At 34.6% G+C, this 12,705-nt stretch overlaps 1 protein-coding gene across 7 annotated transcripts in view; it reads left to right on the forward strand.

Moving 5' to 3' along the window:
* ASPH (aspartate beta-hydroxylase) overlaps positions 1 to 12,705 on the forward strand; it is a 211,538-nt gene that overhangs the window by 37,058 nt on the left and 161,775 nt on the right. The window contains exons 4-5 of one of the 7 annotated variants that reach the window (XM_055128787.1): positions 6,932 to 6,973; positions 9,635 to 11,074. The exons of 5 other annotated variants lie outside the window; for them this stretch is intronic. In XM_055128787.1, the coding sequence (XP_054984762.1) occupies positions 6,932 to 6,973; positions 9,635 to 10,002 (410 nt within the window). In that variant the 3' untranslated portion in view covers positions 10,003 to 11,074. Of the gene's footprint in view, positions 1 to 6,931; positions 6,974 to 9,634; positions 11,075 to 12,705 lie in introns of those variants that run through there. One more of the 7 variants, XM_055128786.1, reaches the window with a different exon arrangement.

A 12,705-nucleotide genomic window follows, 5' to 3' on the forward strand; every position in this document is an offset into this window, starting at 1 on the left:
GAGAAAGTAATTTGTATTTTTTTTAAAGCAGGTATATTATTCAGGAGGAAAAGTGTAAATATGTATCGTAAATGTACATATTAAAATTATTCATTCTAAATACTAGACTTTCCTTTATTTCATTATCAGTTGGCTATTAACTTTGGCTTAGTTACAGCATGATTTTTAGATTTGTATATTCAGTTTATTAAAGTGGTAATTCTTTTTTAGGCATTAAATTGTTATTAGAAAATCTTAAAACTTTTGTCCTTTGATCATTAAAACGAGCTTGCTCTAATGATCACAAAACCAGTTGCATTCGCCATATACCTATCAGTCTTCTACTTAAATGAGATTCCATTTCTTTTCAGAAGCTAAGGAAGCTCTTAAAGCTAAAATGTGAGAAGTTTGTGAACTTTAGTTTTCTCTCCTCTTTCTTCTATTTGTAGTTAATTAATTTGTTGGGGGGGGGGCACACCAACAAATTAAGGATGCTCAAGAATCACTACTTATGAACCTGGGTCACCATATGGAGTGTCAAGGATTGAACCCCAGGTTGGCTGTGTGCAAGGCAAGCACCTTACACACTCTACTGCCTCCCCCATCCCACTTTTTCCTTTTTTAAAATCTCTGAGTATTTCTGAAACTTAATTTAGCCTTGTTGCTTCATAGAGCTTAATATTACAGTGTTTGCATATTTTGGCATTTCATTTAATAATAATCATGTTTACTTTTCAAATATTTATTGCTTCCTTGGCTATTTAGATTTAGTCAAGTTGCTTTCAGTAAATGAATTATTCATGCTTTTTTTTTTTTTTAAACCCTCGGAGGGAATCAGCAAGTATAGTTTTTTATTTTGTGGAAATTACTCTGTAGCTTATCAAAATGATAGGCCAAAAGCTAAAGTCTCGATCAGGGTGTAGGAAGTCCATCAGTTTTCTCCTCTCAGAATTTTCATTTTTTAGAGAAATAGCTCAATTGCTAACCTTACATAATGAAAGGAACACTTGGAAGCAGCTGTTGCATTTGAATATGCATATTGGACATCTAAAGATTAAACAGCTATTAAAAGTTGAGTTTGTCTTTCCTTATTTAAGAATTATGTTTCTTTTTATTTTTGTTTTTGATAGAAGCTTCTTATTTTGAAATGTTAGTGTTCTGGAACAAATGAGTATGGTTTAATCATCTTTATGAAAACTTACATAGTAAGTTGTCTATATCCATAAGGTATTTATTTTGCACTTTGAGTTTTATGAAATACCAAAATTTACTAAGTTAAAAAAAAAGCCATCTTCAGCCTTACTCCCCATAAACTTCCCTTGCCCATGTCTTAAATGTATCTTTTAAAGTAACCTCACATGTATATAATTGCTACTAACTCCAGAGGCCTCAGTTTACTAGAGGTAAATAATTTGTGTGTTAAAAGTGTTTGGAATCATTAACTTCTTATCAAGTTCTGTTTTTTGTCATATACTAATGAAAAACTTATGTACAGAAATTAATTATGCTTCATTTTTGCAAGTGAAAAATATGGACACAAGATGGATTGCATTCGTATATTGCATTCAGCCCTCAAAAATTCTCTGAGGAAGGTCAAATCCAAGTAGCTGGTGAACCCCTGAGTTCTGTGACTTCCTTCAATTTGTGCATAAGTCTCCTTTTGATGGGAGAAAATAAAGCTGTTTAAAAACTGGTATACAATATTTTGAAACTGATCAAATTTGCTTGTGTTTATTATGCTTCTTCGTTCTCAGAATTCTTCTTTAAAATTTTTATGTTTTTTACTCTGTTTTCCTAGCTTAGATCTTTTAAGTTTAGGAGCTTACTTTAAAAGGCCGAATTGTAGTCTGCCGTGGACTATTTATAGTTACTGAATTTTCTCTTGTACTGTACTTATTCTGCTTTTCCAGCTTTGAGTAACCAATGGCCTTTGTGGGACATGCTCTGTGTTCAAAGGTAGTGTTTTCTCCTCATCGTGTGGCACTGCCTTCTGTCCAACCGAAACAGCAGCTGCGTTTCCTGGATTTGGGTCCAAGATCAACTAAGTGGCACTCTGCGAATTTCAGTTCTGTGCTTTAGCTCTGTTCAGCCAGGATTTATCCTGGGATCTGAGGGGGAGAGGGATGCGGAGGTGAGGGGGGAGGTAAGTCAGTTGAAGAAATGTCTTCTAAGTTCTTATCTTATTAAATTATCTTATTAAAGTCCCGAGTCCTCGCTACCAGTGGAAATTGTGCAGATACTTTATCCATAATGGAATACTGAGTGATTTTTTTTTTGTCTTGTACTTGATTCTTTATTCTTAAAGCATATCTACTTAATGTTATTAGCTAGAGAATTAACTCACGATCAATACTTTTACCTTTGAAGGATCTGGGTCCTCTTTTGCTCTCTGTTGTCATTGTTGATATTGTAATGTTCCAGTGTGGAAGAAAGATGATGAAAAATGGCTCTGAGTGATTCACTCTTTTGATGGAGGCTAATGGGAGTGGCTGAAATGACCTAAGTGTGAGCAGAGTCCAGCCTAATAAATCTATGATCCACTTTTGAAAATCTGTAGCTGCTTGGGTTTCAATAACAGAACTGCTCTTATAAAATTATGTGTATTGTATGTGATAGAACTTAACATCTGATCAGTTGTCAGACATTTAAGTTTCTTGTTGAAAAAAAAGTTTGTGGCATAGTGACTCAGAGGCAGTTGCCAAAAATAAAGCTTTTGGCAGCTCCTTCATGTTGTAAGGGTTGGATATAAGATCTGCTTATTTTCCCTCAAATTTCTTGGTAAAAATTTCCAAGTAACAAAGCTGTTAACTGTTAAAAAGCACTTAAAAAGCATCAAAATTAAAAGAAAGTAAATGTCATGGTTATTGCTTGGTTTTTGCTATTCTCTTCGACTCTAACCACATTTTAGTGCTTTGATGATTGTCTTCAGATTTTATTTTCATGTTCTCCATATAACTTCTAACAAAGTAAATATCTTTTTATAAAAGATGCTCCCTTTTCAGACTTATATTGATAAAATTTTTTCCTTACTAGAGACTTTCAGTGACTTACTGTATTTTCATGAATTTTATCGATGGAGTTTATCCTTTTTATTCTCCCTATAACATGGCATTGGTGATAAAGAGAGAAAATTCGGACATATTTTTTCTTATTTGACACTGTAGCTCACATCAATTACTGATACAGATGATACAAGTTTAATTCTCCCTAGAATAAGGAATAATATAAAGGGAAGGTCTCTTGTATACTTATCATGTTTTGTTTTTCCTGTGGCTGCTTTCTGAACTTTCCCAAACCTTTCCTCTGTGTTAAGAGTTGGCAGTTCTGGATGAACATTGGCACCTTCTCCACCATTTTTGGAAAACGAGCTATTCCAAATTTACTTCACTCAAACTTCTATGGGATGCTCATTATTCTGTGATCATTACTGTCCTGAGAAGATAATTCAAAACCCATTTCCATTTACTTCCTTATTTCAGAGTAATTTTAGTCTTCTGTAGAGGTGTTTTTACTTTCTTCTTTTTATTGGGATATTCAGCTCTAGTTTGGGCTCATTATTTTCATATCTCTATGCTTGACATTTCTTTGCCATCAGAATTTTGTTGAATCATTGTTTCATCTCTTGGTCATCTTTTCAGACTTAGTCATCTTCTGACTTCTCTAAAGATAACCTTGACTTAGTCATTCTTTCATCTTACACTAATCCAGTTTCTTTTTCTTATAGACATGTGTCTCCTTTGATCTTCAAATCACGTGCACACACAGATTGAATCCTTTATGTTCTTAATCTTTTTCTTTCCATCAGTATCTTGGGAAATTAATTCTGTATGTATCAGCAATTTTGCTTCTGAGAACGTGTAAGAGAGGCCTCATGAGTGGCCTGAATTTGTGTTTCTTCATTTTCACTGTGTTTCAACAGTAATATGACTGATCACTGTTGCTTGTAAAGAATAATCTGAACACCCTTCGGGACATTTGGTAAATGCCTAAATCATTACTTTTCCAATGCTAGTCTCTTATCCATGCCTTCCTACCTAAAAGTACCCTTTTGTTTTCTAGAACATTGGATTTACTGGATTTTTTTTTTTATTCCCCCTTTTTTTTTTTTTTTTGGTCACAGTGGTGCTCAGGATTTTCTCTAAGCTCTGTGCTCAGTGATCATTCCTGGTGGGGCTTGGTGACCATATGCGAGGATCAATCCTGGATCGGCTGCATGCTCAGCAAGCACCCTGACCACTATACTAGCTCTGCAGCCCCTTGACCTTCTTTATTATGTAGAGGCATTTTACCAACTTTCTGTTCTCCAAATACAGTGCCCTCTTCTTTTTATTATGCCCATACTCCCTCCTCCTAAGACTCAATATGATCATTGTGGTTAGCAAGTATTGAAAGAATTAGTAACTTTTTGAGTTCAATAAAGGTTAATTTATGTTGTAATTTTGAAATTTTATGTAGTATGTTGTGCATTGTTAATATACACGTATCACTTTAAGGATTTATGGCCAGACTGGAAATGTTTTACATAAAGGACATATATTTTTTTCTCTTTCACTAATCTGATGCTGGTCTAATATCTTGACTTGTTAATGATGAAAGTTAACTTCAGCTTTTTTATAAATAGTGTGTTTTTTTTGCTCCACTATTGCAATTGGAATTGAGAATGGGAGGTAGTTCGATTCCTCTTGCTCTGCTTACATTATGAGAATTTGGGCTTGAATTGTTAAAGACCTTTTAGGAGAGGGGCATTTACATCCTTAATGGTGCTAATTCAATGCTTCAGTGCTGTTACATAACACATGTCTGAAAGTTGGTACTACGAGAATAAATGGTAATTTAAAGTAAATTTCAGCAGGGAGTTGTCAGTAGCAACTGACAACTGGTATTTTGCAAGGTGGCTTGCTGTTTTTGATAGAGTTTAGGAGTCCAGTTTTTGTGTTTCTTTTTTTAACTTAGTCAGTGTGAAATCAGTTATGATTGATTTTTCAGGAACCTAACATTTCAGCACTAATCCCTTCACCAATGTCCACTTTCCTCCACCAATGCCCCCTTGCTTCCCACCCATTGCTTCCCACTGCTTCTAGGAGAGGCTCTTTAGATATAACTGAAACCCTATCAGCAACAGTGCTGTAAACCAAAGTGTAAACTTACATGTTGTTGCTGCTAGGGTTTTATTTATAACCCTCCACCCCCTTTCTTCTCCTTCTTCTCCTGGTTGAATGCTTCCCTTTGTCATAAATGATGCTCCGTCCCTGTCCTGTTCTCCCACCCCCTCAAGTGTCATGCTTTCTACTGAAGACCAGTTCTCATGTTCTCTGTTTCTGTTGTCTTTGAGTATTTTTTATTCCACCATCATGTTTCTTTATATTCCTCATATGAGAGAAATGGGTCACTCATGAGACCACTCTGGGTCTCTCCCTCTGAACAGCTTCACTTAGCAGTATACTCTCTGGGTCCCTCCAGATAGCAGCATATTTCATAACTTTATCTTATGGCCGAGTAATATTCTGTTGTGTATATGTACCATAGTGTCTTTATTCAGTCTCGTGGTCACTTGGGTTGTTTCCATGTTTTGGCTATTGTGGATAACGCTGTAAGGAACATAGGGAGGCAGATGTCTTTTCTCAATTTTGTTTTAGGGTCATTGGGATAGATGCAAGGGAGGGAAGTTACTGGGTGAAATGGAAGTTTAATTCCTAGATTTGTTAGGAATGTTCATATTGTTTTCAGAATCCAGTTTTTTCTATGAAAAATAATTACATACACACAGATTATAGTTATGTCTATGTATCTTGCAGTTGGACATGTCACGTAAACAGTTTACGTTTTTAATGTAGTCAGTGGTAAGACATAATGGCTATTTTTTTTGAAAAATAATGATATTTTAACCAGAATAAATGGCCATTCTCATTTGATGTAAATGAACTGTTAGGAAAGAGTGAGGAAGGAATTCAGGGAAGGAAGATTTGAAAACAGAGACTAAAGACATCTTATTCTAGAAATGGGGATGTGATGATGGCTTTCTTACTCTTGTAGATTGGGTTGTACAGCTTCCAGCAGAATAGAAGTTAGGGGGTTTTGTGAGACAGCCCCTTAGGCCTTAGTTGCTAAGTGACATGTTGTGTGCATGGTGACTTGCCCACGGGAAATGATCAGTTATCACGTACCTCCCACTGCTCTAGCCTGCCTAAGAAATGGAGTGCTGACTTATAATGCCACTTTAGAATTTAACTCAGAGATAAGTATATAACAGGATGAAAGTGACTAGAAGATAGAATTGGGAATATTGATACAGTAAGTACAACCTGGCTGGAATGAGCATACTGAGAAATACATGGTGTTGACATTTATTAGGGCATTACAAGTAAATCTGTTATCAGAATTTCATTTTTCAAGAGAGGAAGTAGAGAACTCTTGCAAAGTTTTTCCTTGAAGACTGTAGAAGATTATAGATGCTACATAATGTTATACTTCTTCCTTGCTTGTATAATTGTTTTAATAAAGAAAATTTTCTATTGATGGGGGGAAAGGCATTGATCTAACACCGGCCCCTGGAATTGTCAAAATATGCCCTATTTTGTGTAGAGAAGTAGAATCCAGGGTCTTTTCATTCATGGTTCAAGTAATTGGTGCCCTGAAGTTTATTGATTTTCCAGGTTCACTGAGAGCTAAATGCCATTTCCATTGATAATCAAGTATTTCTAAAGCTGTTGACTCTTACAGGTCTAAGGTGAAGTTAACTGAAAAGTCGATTGATTATAATATATATTTTTTGTAATAGTAAAAGTGTGGTTGTAAAATTTTAAGGAATTGTTTTTATATGTTATAGTGTTTTTAAAGATATTTAGCTTAGTTTGCAAATTAGAGGTATCATTTTCAACTCTTTTACAGTCTTTTAAAAAATTATCTTGATATTTCTGTTTATAACCTATTTTCATCTTGTAAATACCAACAGAAGGACCTGGTGGGGTAGCCAAGAGAAAAGCTAAGGCTAAAGGTATTTTTTTGTGTTTCAAATGAGCCTTGAGTGAATCTAATTTAATGCTTGAAAATGCATGACATTTTCTAGATATGTTTTGTAAATGCAGATACTAATGCGAAAATATTATTGCTTTTAGGTTTGGGGTGTGCCTTTGGTCATAGGTAGTTTTATCAAGACTGCAATAAAGAATTTTTTATCTCAATTTTAAGGAATTTCCGTTCTATCAAAATTTAATCTTTAAATTAAGGATATATATTGAGTCAAGATTTACATATTAATACACATACATCCTACCTTTCAACCTAAAACCTTTCTTGTTTAAATTTTTTAATTACTATTGGAAAGAAATAACTTCATCAGAGATTTGATTTTATTTCTAGAAAAGCTCTCATGATACTTTTTTAATAAAAGCTTTAGTTTTATATTTAGTAAAAGTTTTAATTTCTAAATAAAAAATATATAATCTGGATAATGTAGAGCAGTCTTAATTTGGTATGGAGGTTTCTGTATGATATTTTAATTATTTAAATAGTAATATGTAATATTAAGTAGCTTATGTATATTTTATTTTTATTAAAGCGAAATTGCAGTATATTAATACATTTTATATTCATTATTTACATTTTATATTAATTATATATAAATTCTTTTAGTTCCTTAAGTAAATAACTTTTACTATACCTGTCAGCTGCTGTTTAGTAGGCTGATGACTTTTTGTTATAGCTGCATTTTTTCAGCCCTGTGACTTTTTTTCCTGATTAATAGAAAACTTTTAGAAAGGGGTTGGAGTGCATGGTCATTTTTATAAGCTTCTAATATTCTTGGGCTGGAGCGCTAGCACAGCGGGTAGGGCGTTTGCCTTGCACGTGACCGACCTGGGTTCGATTCATCCGCTCCTCTTGAAGAGCTACTGAGAGTATCTTGCAGCACCTCAGAGCCTGACAAGCTACCTGTGGTGTATTCCATATGCCAAAAACAGTAACAAGAAGTCTCACAATAGAGACGTTACTGGTGCCTGCTCAAGCAAATCGATGAGCAACGGGGTGACAGTGACAGTGATAATATTCTTGTGCGTTCAAATGCTTGGCATACTGGTATATATAGTTAGCAAAAGATTAACAGGTTGATATTTTCACTACATTGCAGTTTTATGTTTTAATTTATAGTTAGTGATTTATAGTTTAATTTTAAGATTAGCAAATTAAAAAAATAATATTGAATAATTCTGTGGGAAAAATAATATTTACAATTTTATTCGTATGAAAGTAATTATGAAATAAAAAGGCCCCAAAGTATAATTTTTCACTTTTTATGTAGACAGGCAAGTTAAATGTAGATATTGAATGTCTGAAGAACTGTATACGGAAAATGACGTGGCAGCATTGCACACACACTCTCCTCATTTGCAGTCACCTCCTGTGTTTCTCAGGGGCTTGAAGGCAGTACAGCAGTAGGGCTATTGCCTTGCACAAAGCGGACCTGGGCTCCATCCCTGGCACATCATGCAGCCCACTGAGCGCCACTGGGTGTGGACCCCAAACATACGTACATATAATACATATAAATGCATGTATATACATATATATATATACACACACTTCCCCTCATTTGTTTCTCTGAGCAGCACTGAGCTAGAAGGAGCACCTGAGTGGTTGAGTCTTTATGTGCTCTCCTGTTGTTTTGTAAGATTTTAAAATTACTTCTAGGAAGAATTGAATAATGTTTTGTGCTATTGAATTTTTCAAGATCTGATAGGCAAAAAGATCGGACATATTTTTATATGTCTGATTTCATATGTCTGATTATATGTCTTTGATTTTCCTGGTTTTGTATTAGATACAACATTCGGTAGTAAACACCATGAATCAATTAAAAATTTTCTATTAAGTTGCAGGAAGGTAAAATTTCAGGCTTTTCAGGCTTTTCTTAGCAGCTCTGTTCAACTTACATGATTGCATCTATGGTATTTCATCTAGCTGCTTTTTTGCCCTGCCTTTTTAAAAGCATGGACAACATATGTGTTTGCTTGAATGATTCTACTTAAATTAACAGAGTATACTTAAAGGAATACTGATATGAAGTTGAATGTAACAAAATAAACAGTTGCTTGTCATTTAAATAATACAGAACATGGATTTAAATTTTCAGGTTTTTCCTTAGCTAAGAAAATGAAATAGCATTTAATTTTTTTTAATTTATGTATTTTTTTGTGTTTAGGATTGTAAGCAGAAATATTTTAAGGACTTCTTTTGTGCAGCAAATTTTTTAAAATTATTTTTGTGATACAAATATTTTCAGTGTATGGAAAATTTGTTTCTGTGTTGCCAGTGTTCCTTTAATTATTAGAATTCTGAAAATGAGTTAACACTGCATATTTACTCTTTGTGGATAGACTCATTTTGTTAATATTTGCACACTAACCTTGTTTTAAGATAAATCGTATTTCAAGTTGGAAAAAATGTGATAGCCAGTTTTTAGCAATTCCTATTGTTGATATTTTATAGACATTAGCATCTGTTTTTTGCCAAATTAAAACTAGTAGGTTAAAAGTCACCTTTTGAATGAGTGCTTCATGTATTGGCGAAGATAAATAAAGGCATTGCTTTTGTACTGTTTATTTTATGTGAATTAAGAGATGCTTTCAATAAACATTTTTTCCTTTGGAAAACCTGAAAGTTAAAGAACTCTCTAAAGAAGAACTCAAGAAGGAAGGAGAGAAACTGAAGTCAAAGAAGGAAAGTAAGAACGAAGAGAGAAAAAAGGGGAAGAAAGAAAAACAGGATGACCGGAAAGATAAGAAAATTTTGGATTCAGATATATCCAGGAAAGAGTCTTCTAAGGGTAAAAAGGACAAAGAAAAAGAGAAAGAGAAAGTGGACCTAGATAAAAGTGCTAAAACAAAGGAAAATAGGAAAAAAACAACAAATGCAAAGGACATTGCTAATAAATTGTCATCCAAAGATAGAGATGACAGAAAGGAAGGTAGAAGCGCTACCAAACATACACAACTAGTGAAGGGGAATGACCAGAAAAGAAAGAACTAACAACTCTAGCATCACCGTCCCAGGAAACAGTTATATTCTTCGTCACAGTTTGCTCTAAAGGACATAAAAAATTTGGTATTGTTCTCTGGTTGGGGGAAATGTGACAGCTAACCATTCGGTGTAACTTATGGTGCTCAGCAAGGAAATTATTTTGAAACTTAATTCTCATGCTTCATAGTTTAAAGGATGAAGCTTAAATAAATATGTAACAAAATGTGATATAATAACTTCTATTTTATTAACTTATTCATGTATCCAGATAAATGTATTTGTATAATATGAATTGTAATGGGGTATAATGAATTCAGTGTAACACATTGAATACTTTTATTGGTATTAAATAAGAATGTAGTATATATTTGCAGGAAGACTAACAGGTTTGAGTTTTAACAAATGCCTGTCTCTGTTTTCCTTCTCTCCCTATCCCCCAACTCTAGCCCCCAACCCCTAGGCTGTAGCCCGGATTCCTGTCGGATGCCAACCCTCACAGACTTAGATTTTCCTTCTCCCTCTAGTCTTCCTCTGTCTCCTTTCCCTCTTATTCCTCCATGACTCTCCCTTTCTCACTCTTTCTTCCCCCAGGCTCCCTATGTCATCCAGGAAAAGTTTACTATGTGCCAGATAGTCTGTTCTGAGAACTCTGGGTATAGTCATAAATAAAAGAAAATTTTATTTAGCATTAAAGTATTAGAACTCTTATTTAAGATACATTTGCTCAGGATCGTTATAAAATGCTTTAATTCAATCAGGACTATTCGTCATTTTTGTATCTGCTAGTTTTTAGTTATTTTGATTGAATACCATCAATTTTTCATATTTGATTGTACTCTGTTTACTATTTCTTAGAAGTTACAGATTTCAGTTCTAACTAGAGATCAGAATTTAGTTTGTTAGAAAACAATAAAATGAGATTTCAACGAGTTATATTTCTGCAAATGATTTTTACTGTTTTTTGCTTGGAAATTTAAATCTCTAATTGTGAATGCCAGGGAACTGGAGTGAATGACTGTGAGAAGGACATGCTAGTTTGTTGCAGCAATCAGAATTGCTGCCCGTCAATAAATATTTTTTAAATTTTCACTTTTCCCCTGAATATCTTAACAGATTTTGTCTTAAGCATATTTCAAATCAAGAACGATTTGAACTAAGTGTGTTTTTAAAAGTCTTATGTACTTTTCTTGCATGCTCGTACCTTTTATTGCTTACAAACAAAAAATACTTAGTCGGCCAAAATTCAGTTAAGTAGAATCATACACAAAGGAGGAAATTCTAAATAATACATGATCTATTATGTCACATGATCTAATCCCATTTCATTGTCTCAGTACCAAGGCCCAAAGAATTTGTTTTAAAAAGTATTTTTATTATAGCATCGTGATTTACCAAGTTGTTTATTATACTGTTGTATCAAGCCTTTGAACTGTTCCACCACCAGTCCCTCCAGTAGTCCTGACACTAGTGTGACCTTCCCTCCACCAGTGTCCCCAGTTTCCTACACACCACCCCGCCGGCCCATTTGCAGGCACAAATGGATTTACTTTCTATTGTCTATTACAACACAAAGGCAAATAGAACTATCAAACCTTAGATTGAGAGTAGTTAGTTTGTGATAATTATTGTATCTCACAATGATGTTAGTTCAGTGTCTGCGGATCTACCGTACTAGTTAGTGCTAGTTACACCTTTTGTGTTACTCTTTCTGTGCAACTTTCCCGTCAGATTTATAGGATCCTACTGGGTTGAGAGCGGTATGAAATTTTGAAGTGTTGTGAGGCAGTGCGGTCAAGCACAAAGAATCTGTAACACGCCATAACTTGGGGTTTCATGTACTGATTAGTCAGTTTTGGGTTATTTTAAAAATTATGAACACAGTGAAACAGAAGGAGTTTGGAGGCTCCTTTTGGCTGGCTGGTAAAGGGACACTGATTTTAGGTGAGTTGATCCTGAGCATAGATGTGGAATCTGAGTTCCATTTCTTCCTTGTTCTCTCCAATTCTGGCTGCTGATTTCTACATACCTGTCCTCTGTGAAGATGGTGCTTCGTCGGAAGGAGATAACCGTCCACAGGCTCCAGACACGCTCTTAGATCAGCAATCTTAATGCAAAGAAAGTTTCTAGATTGATTGGCTTTGAGAAAAAAATACCTTTGAGAAAAAAATACCTCACAGGAATGTGAGTTACTTGATTAGACTGGGTGATCATATGTGGACATTTTAGTGCTTAAGAATTGATTATTTGGGGGTCGGAGTGGTAACACAGCGGGTAGGGTATTTGCCTTGCACGCGGCCGACCTAGGTTTCATCCCCGACATCCCATATGGTCCCCCGAGCACCGCCAGGAGTAATTCCTGAGCACAGAGCCAGCAGTAACCCCTGAACATCACTGGGTGTGACCCAAAACGGAAAAAAAAAAAGGATATTCTTCATAGAGTCCTTTGCATAAAGGAGTGGGGATTTATTGGTTCTTCCGTTTCCTGTGAGAAAGAATACTTCTAGGAGAAAATTGGAAAGAATAAGAGGCAAAACAGATATTGACACTCATACAGTCACAAGATTTAAAAATTATAATCTGATATTAGATATTATTAGATAAATTGATAATTTATGTACCAAGTGCTAAGGTTTCTATTTTTTTTCTCAATTGCAGGTTAGATAATTGCAATTACTTTTTTTACCAAGTAGAAATTAAATTTCATCTCTATTT

The sequence above is a fragment of the Sorex araneus genome, chromosome 2 (genome assembly GCF_027595985.1).
Source record: "Sorex araneus isolate mSorAra2 chromosome 2, mSorAra2.pri, whole genome shotgun sequence".
In the NCBI taxonomy this organism is placed as follows: domain Eukaryota; kingdom Metazoa; phylum Chordata; class Mammalia; order Eulipotyphla; family Soricidae; genus Sorex; species Sorex araneus.